This window comes from Anguilla rostrata, chromosome 12, assembly GCF_018555375.3.
Source record: "Anguilla rostrata isolate EN2019 chromosome 12, ASM1855537v3, whole genome shotgun sequence".
Lineage (NCBI taxonomy): Eukaryota > Metazoa > Chordata > Actinopteri > Anguilliformes > Anguillidae > Anguilla > Anguilla rostrata.
In genome coordinates this window covers 39,526,094-39,552,096 of record NC_057944.1, presented here as the reverse complement: position 1 = coordinate 39,552,096, position 26,003 = coordinate 39,526,094, and the positions used below count along the sequence as shown (strand labels likewise).

General features: G+C 40.5%; 4 protein-coding genes across 4 annotated transcripts; all 4 read right to left on the bottom strand.

The window, feature by feature from the left end:
- Window positions 1-1,740: 1,740 nt before the first annotated feature.
- LOC135236454 (olfactory receptor 4D2-like) lies at window positions 1,741-3,926 on the bottom strand. The gene has a single exon (XM_064302853.1). The coding sequence runs from the start codon at window positions 3,473-3,475 to the stop codon at window positions 2,546-2,548; it is 930 nt and encodes a 309-aa protein (XP_064158923.1). The 5' UTR covers window positions 3,476-3,926; the 3' UTR covers window positions 1,741-2,545.
- Window positions 3,927-9,995: 6,069 nt separating this feature from the next.
- LOC135236536 (olfactory receptor 9S13-like) lies at window positions 9,996-12,209 on the bottom strand. Its single transcript, XM_064302992.1, has one exon. The coding sequence runs from the start codon at window positions 11,864-11,866 to the stop codon at window positions 10,937-10,939; it is 930 nt and encodes a 309-aa protein (XP_064159062.1). The 5' UTR covers window positions 11,867-12,209; the 3' UTR covers window positions 9,996-10,936.
- A 2,885-nt stretch (window positions 12,210-15,094) lies between these two features.
- Window positions 15,095-18,121, bottom strand: LOC135236934 (olfactory receptor 4E2-like). Its single transcript, XM_064303545.1, has one exon. It carries the CDS (start codon window positions 17,718-17,720, stop codon window positions 16,791-16,793), a length of 930 nt encoding a protein of 309 aa, XP_064159615.1. The 5' UTR covers window positions 17,721-18,121; the 3' UTR covers window positions 15,095-16,790.
- Window positions 18,122-24,793: 6,672 nt separating this feature from the next.
- LOC135236732 (olfactory receptor 8I2-like) lies at window positions 24,794-25,772 on the bottom strand. Its single transcript, XM_064303247.1, has one exon. The coding sequence runs from the start codon at window positions 25,721-25,723 to the stop codon at window positions 24,794-24,796; it is 930 nt and encodes a 309-aa protein (XP_064159317.1). The 5' UTR covers window positions 25,724-25,772.
- Between the last annotated feature and the right edge of the window lie 231 nt (window positions 25,773-26,003).

Genomic DNA, 26,003 nt, shown 5'->3' with positions numbered 1-26,003 from the left:
ATGTACTCTGCATGTATGAAAAGTGGTTTGTATAACGCATATATGTCCACAGTTCAGTACCTGTCGCCTGAGAAATATGACTCTTATGAGCATACAGATAAAATATGCATCTGTTGCATTGCATTAGGCCCTGTTTTAGACTGCTCTCAATGGGTGGGGTGGCGGATGGTGGTGGTGGTGGTCACACATTTTGGGCGGGGGATTTTTTATTTACTGTTTGCCATACAGTTTACAGTGATGCAGAATTATAAAAGGCTGTAGAGTTACATGCGGTGCCCATTTAGGTTGTACTACACTGGTTCAGGATCTCTTGCTGTTACAGTGGGGTTTCGGTAAGAATACACAGAGTCCGAACATTCGGTTCATATTTTAACGACGTACAAAAAAGTACGACACAAGCACAATCCGGGGCTGTTATTATATTTGAGGGTGTGATTTGAGTGTATGAATTCAGGGTGTGTTTTCAGGGTGTGGTTGCTAAAAAAGATAGGGATATATACAAACATTATAAACTAAGTGATTATATGAAGGTGTAGCAATATACACATACAAATAAAGAAAGAGTATCTACTTAAGTAGATAAGATGCTCTGAAGATGCATCTTTTCAGACTGTACCTGGACTAACTGTCACTACTCTGCAGGGCACTCCCAATCTTTGGATAAAGTTGTCTGCCAAATAAATGTAATGCTATTTAAATCTTTTAGTATAAATTCTGCCATTTTCTGTGGTTTGTCTGTGTTTCCCTGTTTGGGCTGCCAGGTGGCGGCACTTCAGTTTTTAGTTCTGTCCTTTTACCTCGTTTAATTGTATTATTGTTTAAAATTATTATATTATTGTTTTTGGGTTGTCTCCTTTTCCCTTCCCTCTCTGTGGCCTGATTGTTCATTGTGCCCTCCTGTGTCTCGTCAGTGTCGTGTCTATTTAAGTTCCCTTCACCCTGACTCAGGTGCTGGATCCTTGTTTGTTTGTGTTGGCCTCTGATTGTGTTTCTGCCCCGCGTGTTTCCTCCTGAGAGTAGCTTCCTGTGTTCTTGCCCACCTTCCGTTTTTACGTGCTTCTGGATTTTTGGATTTTCTTTGTTTCCTGAGTTTTGAAAATTTACTTTGTGTTTTTTAAGAGTTGCCCTGCGAGGCCTTTTGTTCCGGATTTGTTCGTTCTGTTTCTTAAGTAAAGTCTTTGTTCCTTACCGTTTGGGGTTTTGAGTTTTTTCCCCTCACTCTGCGTTTGGGTCCTAACCCCCCACGCACCTGACAAATTCGATCAAATAAATTCTGTCCATAACTCAGTTCAGTCCCCTTTCATATCCAATTCCTGAATTCAGTCTCTTTTCAATATCAGTTTTCTCAAACAACACTAATTTCATAAATGATGTGGTGTTTGTATTCAATTTACATAGCTATTATGGGAAAATAATTAATATATAGTATGAATATGAATATTGAAAGTAATCAATGACTGGCAATATAATTTTTTTTTTAAATATATATTTAGATTTTTAATGATTTTCTACGTTTCTGACTTCACTGTAAAAAAGTTAAATTATCATTTTCATTAGAATTCATGATGCGTTATATTAGTTTGAACAGTCTCTGAAACAACTGCAAAACAAAAATGGTTTTCTCACTGAGGTACAAGTTTATATGAAACGAAATAAACTGTTATAGAAGAAACAAACATGCTTTTCATTACCCTTTCTCTTTCTGGGAAACCCAAGGATGAGATGGCAATGGCAGGTTCAATAAGTGACATTTATTGACCAATGAGCACACAGGGAGAGCTCCTCATAGGCAGTCCAAGAGAACTCTGAACTGTCTGATACATCCATCTGTTATTGGCTACAATCAGAATCCCCACAGTTTGGTCACGCTCATAGAATGTGTCCTCCAATAACTTCTCACCTCTCTGATCTTCAAACAAAACTTTCTGCTGATTACCTCATCTGGACTTGAGGTGGCTGCGTCTGTCTGCACAATGCGTCATAAGATAGAGAGAAAAGAATGATAGCAGAGACTGTTTCCCCAACACTGACTGAACACCAACATTCAAAAAGGTAAATAACAACAGACCTCATTAAAAACATTTTTCTACATATTTAATGCCATATTAATGAAACATATATATATGGTGATATTTTTGTAAATATCTAAGAGAAACACAGGAACATTATGAATTGTATTTTTATCATTGCAGTTTAAAATACAATCTACATGTTTTACTCTCTGGAATATGAATAGCAGTGTCAACACAGTTTGCATCTGTATGGGTTTTCCAGCTCCAAATGTACAATAAGGGCAACCTGTTCATGCACAAGGCAACACAACCCATGCCAAACAAAGTTTTGCGTCAAACTAAAAAAAAGTAATGTAAACCAAACAAGGCTACTGTACCCAGATGGGCTTATATTAATTCTCGGATCTAAAAATGTGCTGCATCTTGGAATCCTTTAGTGTCGCTGTTCAGAGATTATTTTTGTCCTGTAGTCATTTTTATGAAAACATTTGTAGGGGGATATTGCTTTTCCTGCCTGGACAAAGTACAAATATTCACTTCAGAGCATGTGTTTTCCGGTGGCAAATCCTAAAGATTCTCCGGCGAATCTGGTTCAGTCGCAGGCCATAAATTAGGGGATTTAGGAGCGGTGGAACAATGAGGTAGTCCAGGGACATGAAATTGCGGAGAGCATGCAAACGGTCGGTGGGACCAAAACGAGTGTACATGAGATCAAAACCCAGCGCGGTAAAGAAGTTGGACAGTGTAATTAAATGGGGCAAACAGGTCTGCATGAATTTACTCCGTTCTTTCGGTGATCGCACACATGCTCGGACGATAAAAATATAGGAAATCGCGATGTACAATGCTAGCAAAATTTGGAAAACAATGAGAACGGACCCGACTATGTTGTTGATAGAGGTGTCCACACATGACAGCTTTACCACGGACCAGGCTGTGCAGTACATCTTTTCGATGTTGAATCCACAGAGGGGCAGTCTGGCTATCAGGCCCACCACAACAACTGATTCACAGATGGATGTAAGCCAGGTAAATAACAGTAATTTCATCACCTTCTGAGGCGTGATGATGGAGTGGTAATTGAGCGGCTTGCATATCGCAATAAACCTGTCGTAAGCCATTACTGCTAACGTAATATATTCGCAGTATATGTAGCTGTATACTACAAAAATTTGACCCAGGCACGCTTTATACGAAATAACGCTCAAGTCGGATAAAAGGTCCACCAATATTTTAGGATACAATATAGAGGCACCAACTATACCATTTACACACAAGTTACACAGGAATACAAGCATGGGCTCATGGAGCGTTTTCTCCGAAATAATCGTCACAATCAAAGTCAGGTTCGCTACAAGAGTAAAAATATAAACAAGAAGAATGAGGATGAAGTATGTGCGTTTGGTTGATACTGTCTCATTCAGTCCTTGTAGAACAAACAGTATTTCAGTTGTATTGTCCATCGTACTTTTATAGCAGATGTGTGAAAAACGCCGGGGAGTTTCCGAGATGTTATTGCATCGGCTTTTCTGGTGATAATGTCTCCTGAATTGCAAACAAGAAAAGTACAGACGGTCTGCAATAAGCAGACTGCTTGTTGGTACGTAGGCTTGTAGGCTTCCTATTCCGAAATCATCAAGCTCGGAAATTACATGTTCACAATGGTTGTAGTTTGAATAAATTACAACGATCTATAAGGCTGAAATCCTCCAACTGTCCTTGAAATTAACAAGCATCTTCATATTTCGAAAAATAATATAAAAATGTCCTCATGTTCAAGCTAAAGGACCGAAGAGTTAATTTGGTTTCTAACTATATAGAGAAAGCAACACGCAGAAACATTTAATGTCTGCGCCCACCGTATCGGGCTTTCTATCTGGATTATGTAAATGCCCTTTGAGATTTTCCAGCCAATCACCGTCATCACCGAGTCTACCTAATAAACTGATGTCCTGAGAGAGAAAACAAGGGGAAAATAACACTGGCAAAATGTGATGATGATGCTTATATTGTTAATTAATCCTCAAAAGGGAAATTCCCATTGTCAGAACATTACATTAAAATAGAGACTTTGAAGACATACAAATCACAGCCTAAGAAAACATTAAAATAACGATTTAAAAAGACAGACATAGGGGATCTGACAACTGTAACTACAGAACTGCACAACGCCCCTAAGAATATAATGTGTGTACGTTGCATGAAAAGTGGTTCGTATAACGTATATATTGTAACCCGAATATTTGGAAGAGGCTGTTCTCCAAGTCTCGGTCTAGACGAAGGTGTAATGAACTGGGCTACAGTGAGTATCGTCAGGTATAACATTTAATGGAAGTAGCCAACATGGCAGGAGCAGTAGCACATCAGCATGTTACAAACACCATCATCCTTCCCCAAAACTAACCATACCAAGATGTGTTCCCTAATTAAGGTCCCAGGGGGAACACAAGAGGGGGAACTTAAATATTTAATGAAGACTGAATACAATATATGTATAAATGGAAATGTATAGACTTAAGAGTTCAATGTAAATATTTCAGTATTACCAGTTACAAAAATGACAATTGTTAAGATTTAAATAATACACATGACTGATACAAATAAAGGTTACAATATGTCCACATCTCAGTACCTGTTGCCTTACAGATATGACTCTTGAGCATACAGACAAAATACATACTGCTGCATTGCCACAGTTTTTGGGAGGAGGACTTTTTCATTCAGGGCAGAGTGTTTCCCATACAGATTGCGGTGACACAATTATAAAAGGCTGTACGGTTACTCCCTGCACCCGTTTAGATTGAAATACACTGGTTCAGCATCTCTTGTTGTTACATTGGGGTATCGGAAAGAATACACAGTCCGAACATCCGGTTTCTGTTTCAAGGACATACAAAAGGCAACAACATGATCACAATCCGGGGTTCTTTTTATATTTGAGGGTGTTATTTGAGTGTGAATTCAGGGTGTATTTGCAGGGTGTGGTTGCTAAGAAAGAAGTGGTGTATACATACATTATAAACAAAGTGATTGTTTGAAAGTGTAGTAAGATACACATAAAAATAAAGAAAGCTTATGAACTTAAGTAGGTAACAAGGATGTTAACTAATGAAAATAAATTATGGTAAATTGACTGCATTTATATAGCGCTTTTATTTAAAGCGCTTTACAATTGATGCCTCTCATTAGCCAGAGCAGTTAGGGGTTAGGTGTCTTGCTCAAGGACACTTCGACATGCCCAGGGCGGGGTTTGAACCGGCAACCCTCCGACTGCCAGACAATCGGTCTTACCTCCTAAGCTATATTACCCCCCCCCCCCCAATTATGACTGCAATATAGCTATATTTAAAAGGCATCTTATTGTGAATCTGAACATAGCAATAACATTATCAGCTGTGTATACAGTGTTATAACTATGCTACCCTGCAGTAGTCACTTAGATGCAAAGTGTACAAGGCTTAAACACTCACTGTAGTAAGCTAGGCGGCTATGCTAAAAAGAATACACAGGACGCTGCCGTCTTGTATGGTCTGCACATGCGTGTTGTAATACACTTATAAACGTGGACCGCATCACGTGAATATATTTTCTTATGTATTTTATTTTTTATATATTGGTTTTGTTTTCCTTATAGATGATATATTTAAAGATTACGCCCCAGTAGTTTATATTGAAAGATATATTTGATATGTACAGCTGAGGCCAAAAGTTTACATACACCTAGTCTAAAGATATTCAAACTCTGCACGTCAATAAGGGTATCTAATTTATTTCCATAAAAGGTAGTTTCACAATAATAACTAAGAGACATATTTATTTCAGCTTTTGTGTGCTATATCAGTGGATCAGAAGTTTGCTAGTATTTGGTGGCATTTTCTTTAGACTGCTTAACTTGAATCAAGCACTTGGAGTAGCCTTCAACAAGCACATAATGATCTCAAAATGATCCTTAGTATACCTTCAAAAGTTGTAACAAAATGGCTTAAAGACAACAAAGTGAAAGTATTGGAGTGGCCATCACAAAGCCCTGACCTGAATCCCATAGAAAATTTGTGGACTGAACTGAAAAAGCGTGTCCGAGCCAAGGCCCACAAACCTGACTGAGTTACACCAGTTCTGTCAGCAGGAATGGGCAAATATATATATATATATATATATATATATATATATATATATATATATATATACATATATATATAATACATAAAAGCAGAAATAAATCTGTCTCTTAGCTATTATTTTGAAATGAGCTCTTATGGAAATAAAGTAGATACCGTAATTGACTTAACAGAGGAAATATATGGTAACATACATTAATATTGTAGCTTGTTCTTCTGCCTAGTTGGCTTGATAGAGGATAGGTCAGAATTGTGTTCACTGTGTGAACTAAACCGTGTTCTTTGCTACAAATAGCTGTACGAAATGAGTATTGTATCTTATTGAACCTGTGTTTTGTAGTTGTCCATGACCATGAAATGCACTTTTGTATGTCGCTTTGGATAAAAGCATCTGCCAAATAAATTTAATGTAAAATGAAATGCGTGGAGTTGTGAAAAATTGAGTTTGAATGCCTTTAGGTGTATGTATACTTTTGGCCTCAGCTGTAAGTATTTGGACGGCGACACATTTTCTGATGTTTTGGCTCTAGCACATTAGACTTGAAAAGAAACAATGAATAAGTGCAGTCTGCTAGCTATGATTTTAGAGTTTTTGCACCCTTACTTGTTGATCACTTAATTGTGATGTTGGCATGTTTTCCGCTTTTGGTATTCAGCTAGGGCATAATTGCATTTGTCCTGCATAAAACCGTTCAAACCTGCGCATGTTTAAAATTTCAGAGCGTGAACAATGTTGGAAGTCGCGTCAGTAACTCCGCCCCCTAATTTGCCTGGAAACCCGTATATTGCAAGACAAAAACAATATGGTGGAGACGGCGTCCTTAACGAAACAATGGCATGGGGCTGGAGGGAACAAGTGGATAAAGTAGGCGCCGACACAAAATCCAGGAAACATTACGCATCGTTTGAAGAGGGGGAAACACTGAGCATAGCCAGATTTAAGTTTCGTCGCACTGAAGCCCGCTGATGTTTCCTGGATGCCATTTCTTTATTGACTGCAGTTGTTCAGCCAGGAGTCACGGGTATGTTACTGCAGTAATTAGGGGTCCAAGCAGCGAAGCTGGTGGAACCCTATTGTATCTGTTAGGATTATTATTATTAGGGGTCCAAGCAGCGAAATTCGAATTCGAAAATGAGGTCAAGTGTGTATTTATGTGTTATTATTCTATCTGTCTCTGAGGCGCTCTGAAATGTGCATTCTCTGCTAAGCTGAGCAATGTATTGGAATATGTGTCTGACGTACTGTTGCACAGTATACCGAAATTTCTGCACTTTTTCGGTACTTAAAAAAATAAAAATAAAAATGAACGGTTCGCTATTATAATTTTCCGACGTTCGGTAGTTTTGTGTCATGTAAAAGCCCGCATTACTGATTGAGTGGATGAAAAGTGTAATTTGTCAGAATCTTTGCTAGATGGCAGTAGCAACTAAGGTTGGCAAGTGAGGTGACGTGCGCTTGTGCATTCTTCGTGGTTGATACAGCGAAAGCTTAGATTCAGTTCACTTCAGTAGCAATAGCTGTTGTAATTTGTAAATATTTTATTATAGGAAGATGCTGTATTGTTATTGAAACATGCAGTTTTTAGATATATTTTAAAGTGAAAGACCTGTTTAAAGATAATTTACTTTACAACTGTTAAATTTTTGAAATATATTTAATATAGTTTTCTATGGTTTAGTGTTCTAACACTATAGGCCTATGCTTATTAATGTGTTGAACAGGCTTCAACTTAAAGGTTTTTAATAAAGGAGGGCTGCGTTTCTCAGAGTCTCCTTAGCGCTACGTGCGTCGTAAGGTATCCCTTAAGCTCTTCCTTTAGCTCTCGAGCTGTTTCCCAGCGTCTCCTTAGCTAAGGTATACCTTAATTAAGGTATAACTTTAAAAGGGTGGTCTCAGGCACTTGTAAGCTGTCCCTTAGCACTGCGCTCCGCGGTTTCAGCCTCATGCTAACATTTTGCTTTTCAAATCGACAGTTGTACTACAGTGCGCATCTAGTAGCACATCGGCATGCGAAAATGAGTTTAATATTTACTTTACGAAAAGTAATTATCCAATCAACGTGTCTTTGCATAGCACGTCGTGAGAATGTTGTCGTTTTACCTGTCTATCCCCATCATGATGGTAATTAAGTATAGGGCCTATCTGTGATAATCTAATTTGTGAAAAGAACGGAGTGTGGCACAGTGGGTAAGGAACTGGGCTTGTAACCGAAAGGTCGCCGGTTCGATTCCCGGGTAAGGACACTGCCGTTGTACGCTTGAGCAAGGTACTTAACCTGCATTGCTTCAGTATATATATCCAGCTGTATAAATGGATACCATGTAAAAAGTTGTGTAAGTCGCTCTGGATAAGAGCGTCTGCTAAATGCCTGTAATGTAAAGAAAAAAAAAAAAAGGTTTTTTTAAAAAATTTATACGTAGTGTCGCTAACTTAGGATATGGCTTTTCTGACTGCATACCCTGTAGAAATTAATTCGTTTGTATGTGAGTCAATGATCACACTGACTTGGAACAAACCGTCGGTTTATTAAGAATATAAAACCTGTGTGTGCAAAAACAACGTTGAGTGAGTCTACTTGCATGATCGAACTAGAGCACGTTGATTGGCCTTGCCATAAACACACATACAGGTACAGTGGCTCATAATGGACAAACATAGCCAAATGATCTAATTCCCTTCCTTTAGCTCACACCTCCTATATAAAACAAAATAGCACTAGGTAAATATCAACATTACGGAACATTTTTCTTACCATGTTGTTTTACGATTTTCGGTAAACAACCCAATAATGATATTATTGGTTAAACTTAAGATTAACTATGGATTGGTACCAAACTGCTGCTGCAAAAGGTTTTGCATTACTGCTTTCTGAATACACCCATGTTTTAATCTTCGGATTTGTTTAAAATCGATAAATCCAAAGATTAAAAGTTGGGTGTTAGGTAAAAGCTGTTCCTTTTTGTAATTATGGCTGGTTGTGTTATCAATTGGAGAGGGGACCAGCATTACACCTGAGGTACATGCTTTCCCTTGGTGTTACAATAGGCCTAATTGTTTTAAAAAACTCAATTTAAGTTCTCGCTCGTCCCGAACACAGACTATCACCAACCTAGCTCCCAAGTGGTGGAATGAACTTCCCATTCCTCTGTGAACCACTCAGTCCCTACTCGTTTTACGCCATGGTCTGAAGGCACACCGCTTCAGACGGTAGCTGGATTAACTGTCACTACTCTGCAGGGCACTCCCAATGTAGGATCACTCTGATCACTTGAATCCTTCTATCTTGTTCCTCTAGCTTCTTCATATTACACTTCTATCTCCATCCAGCACTTATTTTGAATTTATAGCGTAATCTAGATGTTGTATCTCACTGTCATGTGTCTCAGTTTGACTTACCATAACTTTCTGACCTAGCCTATGCTTACTGTGTGAACTAGACTTGTTTTTCATCACTATGGATGACTGTTATACACTGTAATGAGTATTGTACCTTATTGGACCTGTGTTTTGTTTTGTTGTTCCAATGACCTTCAGCATGCATTTGTTGTACATTGCTTTGGATAAAGCTGTCTGCCAAATAAATGTAGTGCAATGTAAATCTTTTAGTATCAATTCGCTCAAATAAATTATGTCCATTACTCCCTCAATTCTATCCCCTCTTATAACCAATTCCTCAATTCAGTCTTTTTTCAATATCAGTTTTATCGAAAAACACCAATTCTATAAATTATGTGGTGTTTGTATTTTATTTATATAGATGATACTATGGGGAAATAATTCATATATAGCATGAACATGAATATTCCAAGTAATCAATGACTGACAATGAAATTATTTTAATAATATATATTTAGTTTCTTGATGATGTTTTTGACTTAATTTATCAGTTGCAGTATAATTTATAATCAGTAATTTTAGTTTTTAGATCTACTGCAAACCACAAATGGTTTACTCATGAGGTACAAGTTTATATGAAACAAAATAAACTGCTACAGAAGAAACATCCCATGCTTACCATTACCCTTTCTTTTTCTGGGGACCCCAAGGATGAGATGGCAATGGCAGGTTCAATTAGTGACATTTATTGACCAATGAGCACACTGGGGGAGCTCCTCATAGGTAGCCCAAGAGAACCCTGAACTGTCTGGTACATCCCTATTTTATTGGCAACAATCCGAATCCCCACACGTTGGGCACGCCCGTATAATGTGTCCACCAATAACTTCTCACCACTGATCTTCAAACACAACATTCCGCTGATTACCTCATTTGGCCGTGAAGTGTCCAATATTCAAAAAGTTAAATAACGGACCTCATTAAAAACATTGTTCTACATATTTATTTCCACATATAAATTCATACGGTGATGTTTTTGTACATATATGAGAAACTGAGAAACATTATGAATTTTATTTTTATCACTGCAACTTAAAATGTAATCTCCTTTTTTTACTCTCTTAAATATGAATAGCAGTCTCAACACGGGCGGAAAAGAGACCCATTCCATTTTGCATCTGTCTGGGTTTTCCCGCTCTGAATGTACCATACGGGCCACGTTTTCATACACAAGGCAACACAGCCCCATACCCCACAAAGTTTTGCGTGAAACTAAAAAATAATGTAAACCAAACAAGGCCAATAGATCATAAGAGAGGCTTATATTACTCCTGGGAATGTCTAAAACTGTGCTGCATCTTAGAATCCTGTAGTTATTCTGTTCAGAGAATTTATTATATTGTTGTCATTTTTGTGAATACATTCGTAGCGGGGATATTGGTTTTCCTGGTTGAACAAAGTGCAGACATTCACTTTAGAGCATGTCTTTTCTGGCTGCATATTCTAAAGATTTTATGACGGATTTGGTTCAGTCTCAGACCATAAACTAGTGGATTTAGGATCGGTGGAACAATGAGGTAGTCCAAGGACATGAAATTGCGGAGACCATGCAGACGGTCGGTGGGACCATAGCGCGCGTACATGAGATCAAAACTTACTGCGATGAAGAAGTTGGACAGTGCGATTAAATGGGGCAAACACGTCTGCATGAATTTACTCCGTTCTTTAGGCGATCGCACACATGCTCTGACTATATAAATATAGGATATCACGACCAGCACTGCTAGTGAAACGTTAAAAACTATGAAAATGTACCCGAATATGTTATTGATAGTGGTGTCCACACACGACAGCTTTACCACGGCCCAGGCTGTGCAGTAAATCTTTTCGATGTTGAATCCACAGAGGGGCAGTCTGGCTACCAGGCCGACCACAACAACAGATTCACAGATGGATAAAACCCAGGTAAATAATAGTAATTTCATCACTTTCTGAGGCGTTATGATGGAGTGGTAATTGAGCGGCTTGCATATCGCGATATACCTGTCATAAGCCATCATTGCTAACGTGGTAAATTCGCAGTTTGTATAGCTATATAATAAAAATATTTGACCCAAACAAACTTCATACGAAGTAACACTCAAGTCAGATAAAAGGTCCACCAATATTTTAGGATAAAATATAGAGGCGCCCAGTATACCGTTTACACACAAATTACACAGAAATACAAGCATGGGCTCATGGAGCGTTTTCTCCAAAATAATTGTCACAATCAAAGTCAGGTTCGCCACAAGAGTAAAAAGGTAAACAAGAAGAATGAGGATAAAGTATGTGTGTTTGCTTAACACTGTCTCATTCAGTCCTTGTAGAACAAACAGTATTTCAGTTGAATTCCCCATGGTACTTTTATAGCAGATGTGTGAAAAACGCCGGAGAGTTTCGGAGATATTCTTGCATCGGCTTTTCCGGGGATAATTTCTCCTGCATCGCAAACAGGACAAATACAGGCGATCAGCAATAAGCAGACTGCTTGTTGGTAGGCTCCATAGGCTTGTGGGCTTCCTATTCCGAAATCACGAAGCTCGGATATTATGTGTTCACAATGGTTGTCATTTGGATAAATTACAACGAACTTTAAGGCTGAAATCCTCCGCTGTTTTTGAAATTTATATAAATACCTTCATATTTCGAAAAATCATATAAAAACGTCCCGCTGTTCAAGCCAAACTGCTGAAGACTTCGTTTGGTTCCTAACTGTATAGAGAAAGCAAATACGCAGAAACATTTAATGTCTGTACCCACCATATCGGGCTTTTTATCAGGATTGTGTAAACGACCTTTGAGATTTGCCAGCTAATCACCGTCCTCACCGAATCTGCTTAATGAGCTGAAGTCCTGAGAGAGAGAAATAGAAATATAACACTGGCAAGAGTTAAATGTGATGATGATGTTGATATAGATTATTAATCCTCTAAAGGGAAATTCACATTGTAACCAGCGCAGAACATTACATTAAAACAGGGACTTAGAACACATACAAAGCACAGCATAAGAAAACATTAAAATATTGACTTAAAAAGCAGACACGGGGTCTGACAACTGTAGATACACAACTGCACAAAGCCCTAAAGAACAGTATGCATGTACTCTGCATGCATGAAACGTGGTTTGTATAACGCATATATGTCCACACCTGAAGACTTAAAAATATGAAAAAATATGCATGTGGTGCATTGCAGTAGCCCCGGTTCTAGACTGCTCTCTGGGTGGCCGTGGTCACCCATTTTGGGAGGGGGACTTTTTATTTACTGTTTGGCATACAGTTTACAGTGACCCAATTAGAAAAGGCTGTAGGGTTACTTGCTGTGCCCGTTTAGGTTGTCCTGCACCGGTTCAGTAGCCTATCTCTTGCTGTCACAGCGGGGTATTGGTAAGAATACACACAGTCCATACATTCAGTTTATATTTCAATGACATACAAAACAAAACAACATGAGCACAATTCGGCATTGTTATTATGTTTGAGGTTGTGATTTGAGTGTATGAGTTCAGGGTGTGGTTGCTAAAAAGGAAGGGGTATATACATACATTATAAACAAAGTGATCATTTGAAAGTGTAGTAATATTCACATACAGAAAGCTTATCTAGCCTACTTTAGTAGACAATGATGTTAACTGATTAATATAAATTATGAATTCTATGTTTAAAAGGCATATTACACTTCACTGGCTACCGGTCACTGCCAGGATCCGGTTCAATGCCCTGACCCTTGCCTACACTGCTGCCAACAGGACAGCCCCCATCTACTTGCAGGACATGGCTCTGATTCGATGTGCCTGCGTGACCACTCCGCTCTGCGGCAGCAGGGCGCCTTGTAACCCCTCCCACCCGCCCAAAGGGATCACAGAGCTTCTCCACCCTAGCTCCCCAGTGGTGGAACGAACTCCCCGTCCCTCTCCGAACCTCCCCCTCACTACCCATCTTCCGCCGTGGCCTGAAGACTCATCTCTTCAGACTATACCTAGACTAACCACCACCACGCTGTATATTTCACTCTAAATGCCCCCGATATATATCGCTTTGAGAGTCATACATGTTGAAATATGAACTCCCTTTTCCATTTTCCTTTATTCAAGATGTGTTCATTTCTAAATATATGAAAATGCATATATTAGGTAATTTACAAAGCTATTTTGTATATCCGGAGAGAGAAACATGCACATTTTCTTGAAACTATGCATACAGCTGGGTTTTTGTTAAAACCTTCTCCTATAATTGCACTACCTGGGCCATGGTAGTGGTTGAACAGCTGGTAGGACGATTGCTTGTGGTCGAGGCCGCGGTCCGGTGAGTTCTCCAGCTGACAGCTGCACGTGCTGGGGAGCTGTACCGGAGGAAATGCACAAGTCGTCATCTACGTCTTTTCGTTCGGTCCATGTGTCCCTTGTTTATCAGCTAACTCAGTCCTATTTCTATGAGTTAAAATAAAAATGTATTCGATACGCGTTCTACTTCTATGATATACGGTGTTCTTTATAGTATAAGCATTTTATTCTGTCGCATTTCATTTTCACGTTCATTCATTTTTCTTACAGACGATATAAGCTTGCATAGGCCATTTAACAACGAAAAGGTCACTTGTTGGATATAGGATACATTCAAACTGATTTTGCTCTATTATTGATACGATATATTGCATTTGACATTATTACGTCTTTTCTGACATAATATACAGCACCATGAAATACAGAGGCTCCAAAGTCGCGCGCCTAAACCGTTATCTGCGCTTGGAAGACGTAGGACAAGAGTTGACCCTCGATTTCCACCGGAGCTGATCGCGGAAACTCTGGAGTCTAGACCAGTGGTCTCCAACCCTGGTCCTGGAGAGCTACAGGTTCTGCTGGTTTTTGTTTTCTCCTTAAAATCAGCACCCTATTGAGACCCAAGACACCGGGTGAGTTGAGTTTCAGAGGCGTCCCAGAAGCGGCGCTCCACTCTGCTCCGGTGGAAATCGGGGAACCACGAGTCAAAATTAAGTTACGTGTTCGATACCTGTATGATATACGACGTCCGTTTCATCACTGGATGTATTTACATTTTCTGATCTATTTAATTTTTATTCATTTAATCTAACATTGATTTGGGTTTTCTTATAAATGATATAGGCTATTTAATGATGAGGTCATAGTAGGATATAATAAGGGATCTATTTGATACGTACTCGGATATATTCACTTTGATGCTGCTGTGATTATGATATTGCATATTGTTTTTTGACAATCTATAGCTACCAAATGTGACTGGAATATTTTTTCCTCATTTGTGAAATATTTTCTAATTCAAACGTGTTTAACATCCAGGCGGAAGGTGCGCGTTTAACCATTTATCTGCGCTTGGAAAACCTAGCGAAGGATTGCGCTTTTTAACCATGAAGCAAACACCGAGGCAGAAATTGTACATGCTACTGTCTACCAGGCACATAGCTGTATGCACGGGAATTTTTTTGGAGGCAGCTCTTTTCAGTTAACAAAGCCACATAACTAAAGGACAGACCCAAATGAGAATTTTAACTGAGGAACTTCAAATGATCTTCAGTCATTTAGAAGAAGACATGCCAAGAAAACAATGAAGTATATAATCTTTAATTCTTTCAAGACAAAAGTATAGTACATGCTTTTTGATAAAGCATTTGAACATCCACTATTCTCTAGGGGTAAAAGTCCCGGTCCGAGCGGGTGTCTGATTTGTGGTGGGCTGGTGCTGTCTGTCGGTGTCGCCTCTGACACTTTCCTCCCACACTGTAGCCGGTTCAGCACAACCAGCAGAGAACGCTAGAAGTTGCAGTAGGTGTGGTGGGTGTACAACAGGCTGAGGCAGCAGTAAGGCTGCTAACATTAGCTAGCTCAGCTTCTTCAGCTAACGTTACACCTGGTGTAACGTCAGCTAGAGTGAGAGCACCTATTATCAACCAACTTCGTTCGACAGACAGGAAAACGTAAACTGATTTGCAACTATATTAAAAAATAGGCGAAATATCGGTAACAACCTGTACCTATTTATGTAGGAAAAATATCCTCGTTATCCTCCAGTAGTTCTTTTAAAAAAAAAAGTACTTTAGCGATTTTTTTAATGTGCCGGCAAATAACTCAGAGGTGGTCCAGCGCCAGATTTTGGTTGCTAAGAGGACGTGTATCGACCACCCCATATAAATAAATGGAACTTGACATAAATTTGCTAGCACAGGCTACTGTATACGTGTCCCGTCTTGCGTATTTGAGGTTAATATGAGAAAGGGTGGTCGCTGGCATGTCTAGGAATCCGTACATATTACTATTGTAACCCAAGTCGCAGGATGCAAAATGACCGTTAGGAAAGCAGTTTGAAATTAAGAAGCAACGTCTGCACCATTGGATTTAATGGGTCGCGGTGAGATGATTCATAGCGTGCTGCATGTCTTAAAGTTGATATAGTAAATAAGGCTGTATTACTATATCAAAACCTAACCAAATGTATATGTATGAAGTCGGTTTTTTACATTTAGACAATTTATGTGTATTTTTACAGGACTTACATTTAGATAGGTAACAACGTCCAGTTCTCTCTAATAAATACGAAGTAAATACACTATGGTTAGGGTGGTCGATAATGGGTGCTCTCACTCTACTCGTTGCTCCTCCGTCGTGGAGTCTCTGGCTGCTGTTTTATTAAAGAATTTCGTCAGTTTAGGCAAACTTTCCTTAAACTGGGCGTCTTCCTTCTTCCTCTTTCTCTTCTCAAATCCACTTTGAAAACGCTTTATGGTAACGATAGTGACTCTCTGCCTCTGATGGCAACTCGAATTTCTACGTCATTGATTAGGCGCAAATGCAGGAAAGTCCAGGTGGAATAGTCCATTAAATGTGAAATGTGGGTGATAATAAATATTGGCAAATATAGATATTTAATCGGATAGGCCCACATTTACATGTAGATATATACAAATAAATTACAGATTATCATTCGTTTTAAGCGACAAGAAAAGAAAAATGTTTAAAACAAAAAATTTACGAGGCCCCTTCGGCGGACGTGGCCCCAAGCAATTGCCTACCTATGGGCTATGGTAAAACCGCCTATGGTATGTGTGCGAGAGGGTGAATTAAACTAGGCTATGCAGGGTTTGCATCACTTCACAAGAAAAATAAATCCATCTTCATGAAGATGTAGGTAGTAAATGAGACGACTCGACTAATAATTTAAACGCCCATATATCAGCTCCAAATGTAAATTTCTATCAATCACAGATGTTAAATCTTTTCCAACCTGGACAACAAATTAGACAATATTCATTCCAGAGCATGCATTTTCTGGCTGCAAATGTTAAAAATTCTCCGGCGGATCTGATTCAGTCTCAGGCCATAAATGAGGGGATTTAGGAGCGGTGGAACAACGAGGTAGTCCAAGGACATGAAATTGCGGAGAGACTGCAGACGGTCGGTGGGACCATAGCGCGTGTACATGAGGTCAAAAGAGAGTGCGATGAAGTTGTTGGTCAGTACGATTATATGGGGCAAACAAGTCTGCATGAATTTACTCCGTTCTTTCTTCGATCGCACACATGCTCTGACGATTGGAACATAGGAAATCACGACCAGCACTGCTAGTGAAACGTTAAAAACTATGAAAATGTACCCGAATATGTTATTGAGAGTGGTGTCCACACACGACAACTTTACCACGGCCCAGGCTGAGCAGTAAATCTTTTCGATGTTGAATCCACAGAGGGGCAGTCTGGCTACCAGGGCCGTCACAACAACAGATTGACAGATGGATACAATCCAGTTAAATACTAGTAATTGCATCACTTTCTGAGGCGTTACAATGGAGTGGTAATTGAGCGGCTTGCATATCGCGATATACCTGTCATAAGCCATGATTGCTAACGTAGTCATTTCGCTGTTTGTATAGCTGTATAATAAAAAAATTTGACCTATACAAACTTTATACGAAGTAACACTCAAGCCAGATAAACTGTCCACCAATATTTTAGGATAAAATATAGAGGAGCCCAGTATACCGTTTACACACAAATTACACAGAAATACAAGCATGGGCTCATGGAGCGTTTTCTCCGAAATAATTGTCCCAATCAAAGTCAGGTTCGCCAAAAGAGTAAAAAGGTAACCAAGAAGAATGAGGATAAAGTATGTGTGTTTGCTTAACATTGTCTCATTCAGTCCTTGTAGAACAAACAGTATTTCAGTTGAATTCTCCATGGTACTTTTATAGCAGATGTGTGAAAAACGCCGGAGAGTTTCGGAGATATTCTTGCATCGGCTTTTCCGGGGATAATTTCTCCTGCATCGCAAACAGGACAAATACAGGCGATCAGCAATAAGCAGACTGCTTGTTGGTAGGCTCCATAGGCTTGTGGGCTTCCTATTCCGAAATCACGAAGCTCGGAATTTACGTGTTCACAATGGTTGTCATTTGGATAAATTATAACGAACTATAAGGCTGAAATCCTCCAACTGTTCTTGAAATAAATACATTCATATTTCGAAAAATCATATAAAAACGTCCCGATGTTCCAGCCAAACCGCTGAAGACTTCGTTTGGTTCCTAACTGTATAGAGAAAGCAAATACGCAGAAACATTTAATGTCTGTGCCCACCGTATCGGGCTTTCTATCTGGATTGTGTAAACGACCTTTGAGATTTGCCAGCCAATCTCCGTCCCCACCGAGTCTGCTTAATGAGCTGAAATCCTGAGAGAGAGAAATAGAAAAATAACACTGGCAAGGGTTAAATGTGATGATGATGTTGATATAGTTTATTAATCCTCAAAAGGGAAATTCACATTGTAACTAGCGCAGAACATTACATTAAAACAGGTACTTAGAACACATACAAAGCACAGCATAAGAAAACATTAAAATATTGACTTAAAAAGCAGACACGGGGTCTGACAACTGTAGATACACAACTGCACAAAGCCCTTAATAATTGTATGCATGTACTCTGCATGCATGAAAAGTGTTTTGTATAACGCATATATTTTCACACCTGACGCCTTAAAAATTACTCTTATGAAGAAATATGCATGTGGTGCATTGCAGTAGCCCCGGTTCTAGACTGCTCTCTGGGTGGTCGTGGACACACATTTTGGGAGGGGGACTTTTTATTTACTGTTTGGCATACAGTTTACAGTGACCCAATTAGAAAAGGCTGTAGGGTTACTTGCTGTGCCCGTTTAGGCTGTCCTGCACCGGTTCAGTAGCCTATCTCTTGCTGTCACAGCGGGGTATTGGTAAGAATACACACAGTCCATACATCCAGTTTATATTTTAATGACATACAAAACAAAACAACATGAGCACAATTCAGCGTTGTTATTATATTTGAGGGTGTGATTTGAGTGTATGAGTTCAGGGTGTGGTTGCTAAAAAGGAAGGGGTGTATACATACATTATAAACAAAGTGATCATTTGAAAGTGTAGTAATATTCACATACAGAAAGCTTATCTAGCCTACTTTAGCAGACAATGATGTTAACTGATGAATATAAATTCTGAATGCAATATAGCTATATTTAAAAGGCATATTACATTACATTGCATTACATTACAGGCATTTAGCAGACGCTCTTATCCAGAGCGACGTACAACAAGTGCATTGGTTCACGGCGTAGAGGTGCAAAAGAAACACACTAGAGTGAATATTAATTTGAATCTATACATAGCAATAACATTATCAGCAATCTATGCAGTGCTATAACTAGACTAACCTGCAGTAGCCACTTAGATGCAAACTGTTGCAGGCTTAAACATTCACTGTAGTAAGCTAGGCGGCTATGCTAAAAAGAATACACAGGACGCTGCCCTCTTGTATGATCTGGCCATGCGCGTAGCAACACACTTATAAACGTAGACCACATCACGTTAATTTATTTTCTTATGAATTAAATTTTTATATATTTCATTTAAAATTGGTTTCGTTTTTCTTATAGATTATATATTTAAAGCTAACGTCCCAGTATATATTAAGGGATACATTTTATAGGTACATCTGCATGAACGGATGGTAGCCTAAAAGAAAATGTATCATGCTAGCCCGACTCATCTACAACCTCCCCAAATCCTCCCACGTCACTCCTCTGCTGCGATCACTCCACTGGCTATCAGTCGCTGCCAGGATCCGATTCAATGCCCTGACCCTTGCCTACACTGCTGCCAACAGGACAGCCCCCATCTACTTGCAGGACATGGCTCTGATTCGATGTGCTTGCGCGACCACTCCGCTCTGCGGCAGCAGGGCGCCTTGTAACCTCTCCCACCCGCCCAAAGGGATCACAGAGCTTCTCCACCCTAGCTCTCCACCCACCTCCCTCTTCCCTCTCCGCAGATGACTTTCTAGCCGCCTTTGAAGGAAAGGTGGCTACAATCCGGAACTCCTTCACCCATCCAGTGAGCCCCCCAACCCCCCAGGACAAACCCACAGCCACACTGACCTCCTTTGAAATGCTGGAGGACTCCGATGTATTACAACTCATCACCTCTCATCGCGCAACCACCTGTCCACTTGACCCCATCCCATCTAAAGTTCTCCAATCCATCTCCAGCGAGCTCCTTCCCTATCTGTCTTCCATTGTTAACTCCTCTCTCTCCTCTGGTCATGTTCCCTCTGTTTTTAAGATGGCTCGTGTTACCCACTACTCAAAACCACCTTAGACCCCTCCGATGTAACAAATTATCGACCCGTATCCCTTCTACCCTTTCTGTCCAAAACCCTTGAACAGCAGTTTCTTAAACAATTAACCTCTTTTCTCCATCAGAACAACCTGCTAGACCCTCACCAGTCTGGCTTCGATCCGGGCACTCAACAGAGACTGCCTACTAGCTGTGACGGAGCACTTGCACTGCAGAGCCTCACGCCTTCCTCTGTCCTGATCTCTTGACCTGCTGCAGCTTTTGACACAGTCAACCAAATACTCCTCTCCACCTTGGCTGGATGGGAATTGCCGGGACTGCCCTGTCTTGGTTCGCTTCCTATCTTGCAGATAGGACCTACCAGGTCACCTGGAAGGGGTCTGCCTCTGCCTCTCATCCAGTTGTTACGGGAGTGCCGCAGGGATCTGTACTGAGTCCTCTGCTGTTCTCCTTATACACCAGATCTCTTGGTTCAGTCATTAATTCACATGGTTTTTCCTATCATTGTTATGCAGATGACACACAACTCTTCTTTTCTTTCCCCCCCTCGGCCACACAGATCAATGATAAGATCTCTTCCTGCCTGGCTGACATCTTCACCTGGATGGCCAGCCACCATCTGAAGCTCAACCTCAACAAAACTGAGCTGCTCTTCTTCCCGTACAAGACCTCCTTGCTTCGTGAACTCTCAATCACGGTTGATGGCACCACAGTGACTGCCTCTCACTCTGCCAAGAGCTTGGGGGTGGTCCTGGATGACCAACTGGACCTCAAGGAGCACATCAAGGCAACATCACGGTCCTGCAGATTCCTCCTATACAACATCAGGAGGATTCGACCATACCTGACGACACACTCCACCCAGCTGCTCGTCCAGGCTACGGTGACCTCTCGCCTTGATTACTGCAACTCTCTCCTTGCAAACCTGCCAGCTTGTGCCATACAGCCACTACAGATGATTCAGAATGCTGCTGCCCGACTCATCTACAACCTCCCCAAATTCTCCCACGTCACTCCTTTGCTGCGATCACTTCACTGGCTACCGGTCGCTGCCAGGATCCGATTCAAAGCCCTGACCCTTGCCTACACTGCCGCCAACAGGACAGCCCCCATCTACTTGCAGGACATGACTCAATTCTATGTGCCTGCTCGACCACTCCGCTCTGCGGCAGCAGGGTGTCTTGCAACCCCCCCCCACCCGCCCAAAGGGATCACAGAGCTTCTCCACCCTAGCTCCCCAGTGGTGGAATGAACTCCCCGTCCCTCTCCAAACCTCCCCCTCACTATCCATCTTGCGCCGTGGCCTGAAGACTCATCTCTTCAGACTATACCTAGAATAACCACCACCACGCTGTATATATTAAAAAAAAAAAAAAAAAAAAAAAACCCTTTTTCCTATCACTTGTTACATGTTGCCCCATCCCTGCACTTCTTGGTAAATTGTATTCGTCCTAATACTGTAGCTTATTCTTCTGCCTAGTTTGGCTTTGCAGATGTTAGACCAGGATAGTGTTCATGTTCTCGGCTAGAAATTGCTGTACAAAATAAGTAATTGTACCTTACTGAACCCGTGTTCAGCAGTTGTCTACGATCCTGAAAATGCACTTTTTGTACGTCGCTTTGGATAAAAGCGTCTGCCAAATGAATGTAATGTAATGTAATGTAATGGTGGAACGAACCCCCCATCCCTCTCCGAACCTCCTCCTCACTACCCATCTTCCGCCGTGGCCTGAAGACTCATCTCTTCAGACTATACCTAGACACCAGCATTTTTGGTAATTTGTATTTGTCCTAATACTGTTGCGTATTCTTCTGCCTAGTTGGCTTTGCAGAGGTTAGGTCTGAATAATGTTCACTGTGTGAACTAAACTGTGTTCTTGGCTAGAAATAGCTGTACAAAATAAGTATTGTACCTTACTGAACCTGTGTTTAGCAGTTGTCTATGACCATGAAATGCACTTTTGTACGTCGCTTTAGATAAAAGCGTCTGCCAAATAAATGTAATGTAAGTTGCCATGCAGTTGAAGACGTGTCAGTCGCGTTATAGGCTATATATCGCTTTGAGAGTCATACATATTGAAATATGAACTCCCTTTTCAAAGTTTCCTTTATTCAAGATGTGTACATTTCTAAATATATCAAAATGCATATTTTAGGTAATTTACAAAGCTATTTTGTATATCCGGAGATAGAAACATGCACATTTTCTTGAAACTATGCATACAGCTGGGTTTTTGTTAAAACCTTCTCCTATAATCGCACTACCTGGGCCATGGTAGTGGTTGAACAGCTGGTAGGACGATTGCTTGTGGTCGAGGCCGCGGTCCGGTGAGTTCTGCAGCTGACAGCTGCACGGGCTGAGGAGCTGTACCGGAGGAAATGCACACAAGTCGTCATCTACGTCTTTTCGTTCGGTCCATGTGTCCCTTGTTTATCAGCTAACTCAGTCCTAATTCTATGAGTTAAAATAAAAATGTAGGCTGTTTGATGCGCATTCTACTTCTATGATATACGGCGTTGTTTACAGTATAAGCATTTTTTTCTGTCGCATTTCATTTTCACGTTCATTCATTTTTCTTACAGACGATATAAGCTTGCATAGGCCATTTAACAACGAAAAGGTCACTTGTTGGATATAGGATACATTCAAACTGATTTTGCTGTATTATTGATAAGATATATTGCATTTGACATTATTACGTCTTTTCTGACATAATATACAGCACCATGAAATACAGAGGCTCCAAAGTCGCACGCCTAAACCCGTTATCTGCGCTTGGAAGACGTAAGACAAGAGTTGACCCTCGATTTCCACCGGAGCTGATCGCGGAAACTCTGGAGTCTAGACCAGTGGTCTCCAACCCTGGTCCTGGAGAGCTACAGGTTCTGCTGGTTTTTGTTTTCACCGTAAAATCAGCACCCTATTGAGACCCAAGGCACCGGGTGACTTGAGTTAACTGTGTAATCAACTGCTCTAATTGATTCATGAAGTGCAGAGTCACTATGAAAACCAGCAGACCCTGTAGCTCTCCAGGACCAGGGTTGGAGACCACTGGTCTAGACAATGCTTGCGATTCCACCAGACGCGCCGCAGCGCATTTCAGAAGCGTCCCAGCAGCGGCTCTCCACTCTGCTCCGCCAAAAATACGCGCCTAGTCTATTTTTGACGAAGCCGCTTCTGGGACGCTTCAACTAGGAGAAGAAATGGGTAGGCAGTCCCACTTTCCCCCCCACTACGACGCCCCTGGCAGATTCCGGATCGTATATGAATGTATTTTTAACAACTAAAACTATAGGTCGGAGTGTAGCACAGTGGGTAAGGAACTGGGCTTGTAACCGAAAGGTTGCAGGTTCGATTCCCGGGTAAGGACACTGCCGTTGTACCCTTGAGCAAGGTACTTAACCTGCATTGCTTCAGTATATATCCAGCTGTATAAATGGATACAATGTAAAATGCTATGTAAAAAGTTGTGTAAGTCGCTCTGGATAAGAGCGTCTGCTAAATGCCTGTAATGTAATGTAATGTAAAACACAGCCACAAATCTTTGATCCATGTCGTTCATAACTGGACTTAACTGTATTAACTTTGTCTGTAGGCTACAGCACAACAAAGTGCTGTAACAACAATAAACACAATTCAAACAGACATAAAAAGAAACCATTTAACTACGTAGCCTGGTTACCCATGGTAGAAGCACAAAAATCAAGGAAATATTACCAAATCAGGAAGTCAACAAAATCGGGAAGACGAAACAATCCGCCTCTGAAACGCCGGAGCCGGAACGCGACTCAGCCGCACCCGGTGGAAATCGGGGGAACCACGAGTCAAAATAAAGTGACGTGTTCGATACCTGCATGATATACGACGTCCGTTTCATCACTGGAAGTATTTACATTTTTGTTATAGATGATGAGGCAATTTAATGATAGGGCAGCATAGCTCAGGAGGTAAGAGCGATTGTCTGGCAGTCGGAGGGTTGCCGGTTCAAACCCCACCCTGAGCGTTTCGAAGTGTCCTTGAGCAAGACACCTAACCCCCAACTGCTCTGGCGAATGAGAGGCATCAATTGTAAAGCGCTTTGGATAAAAGCGCTATATAAATGCAGTCCATTTACCATTTCAGGTCATAGGAGGATATCATAAGGGATCTATTTGATACCTACTCGGATATATTCACTTTTATGCTGCTGTGATTATGATATTGCATATTGTTTTTTGACAATCTATAGCTACCAAATGTGACTGGAATATTTTTTCCGCATATGTGAAATATTTTCTAATTCAAACGTGTTTAACATCCAGGCTGAAGGTGCGCGTCTAACCATTTATCTGCGCTTGGAAAACCTAGCGAAGGATTACGCTTTTTAACCATGAAGCAGTTTCATTGTGCAAACACCGAGGCAGAAATTGTAAATGCTACTGTCTACCAAGCACATACCTGTATGTGTGCTAGAGGATGAATTAAAGTAGGCTATACAGGGTTTGCATCACTTCACAAGAAAAATGAATCCATCTTCATGACGATGTAGGTAGTAAATGAGACGACTCGACTGATGATAATTTAAACGCCCATCAGCAATGTAATTTCTATCAATCACAGATGTTAAATCTTTTCCAGCCTGGACAACAAATTAAACAATTTCATTTCAGAGCATGTATTTTCTGGCTGCAAATTCTGAAAATTCTCCGGCGGATCTGGTTCAGTCTCAGGCCATAAATGAGGGGATTTAGGAGCGGTGGAACAATGAGGTATTCCAGGGACATGAAATTGCGGAGAGCCTGCAGACGACTGGTGGGACCATAGCGAGCATACATTATGTCAAAAACGAGTGCGATCAAGAAGTTGGTCAGTGTGATTAAATGGGGCAAACAGGTCTGCATGAATTTACTCCGATCTTCCGGTGATCGCACAGAAACTTTTATGATATTAACATAGGAAATCAAGATCAGCACTGCTTGTAAAATGTGAAAACACATGAGAATGGACCCGTATACGTTATTGATCGTGGTATCCACGCATGACAGCTTCACCACTGCCCAAGCTGTGCAATAAATCTTTTCAATGTTGAATCCACAGAGGGGTAGTCTGGCTACAAGGGCCACCACAATAACGGATTCACAGATGGATAAAAGCCAGGTAAACAGCAGCAATTTCATGACCCTCTGAGGCGTGATGATGGAGTGGTAGTTGAGCGGCTTGCATATCGCGACATACCTGTCATAAGCCATCATTGCTAATGTAGTGAATTCACAGAAAACGTAGCTGTATATTACAAAAATCTGGGCCAGGCAAGCTTCATATGAAGTAACACTCAAGTCAGATGAAAGGTCCACCAATATTTTAGGATAAAATGTAGAGGCACCAAATATCCCATTTACACACAAGTTACAGAGAAATATAAGCATGGGCTCATGTAGCGTTTTTTCCAGAATAATTGTTGTAATCAAAGTCAGGTTCACTAAAACAGTGAAAAGGTAAACAAGAAGAGTGAGGAAAAAGTATGTTTGTTTGCTTGACACTGTCTCGTTGAATCCTTGTAGAACAAACAGTATTTTAGTTGAATTTTCCATGGTAGTTTTATAGCAGGAGTGAGGTTCCGAGATGTTCTTGCGTCAGCTGTTCCAGGGTTCTCCTGCACCACAAACAGAAAAATATGAACAATGATAAGACTGCCTGTTTGTACGGCTTGCAGATTTCCTATTCAAAAATCATCTAGCTCGAATATTATTTGTTTACAATAAAAAAATTCACATTTGAATTAAATGCAAATAACTATGTGGTTGAAGTCCTACAACAATTCAAAAAATAACATCAAAACTTATTTTGCTGACATTCAAGGTGAAGGGCTGA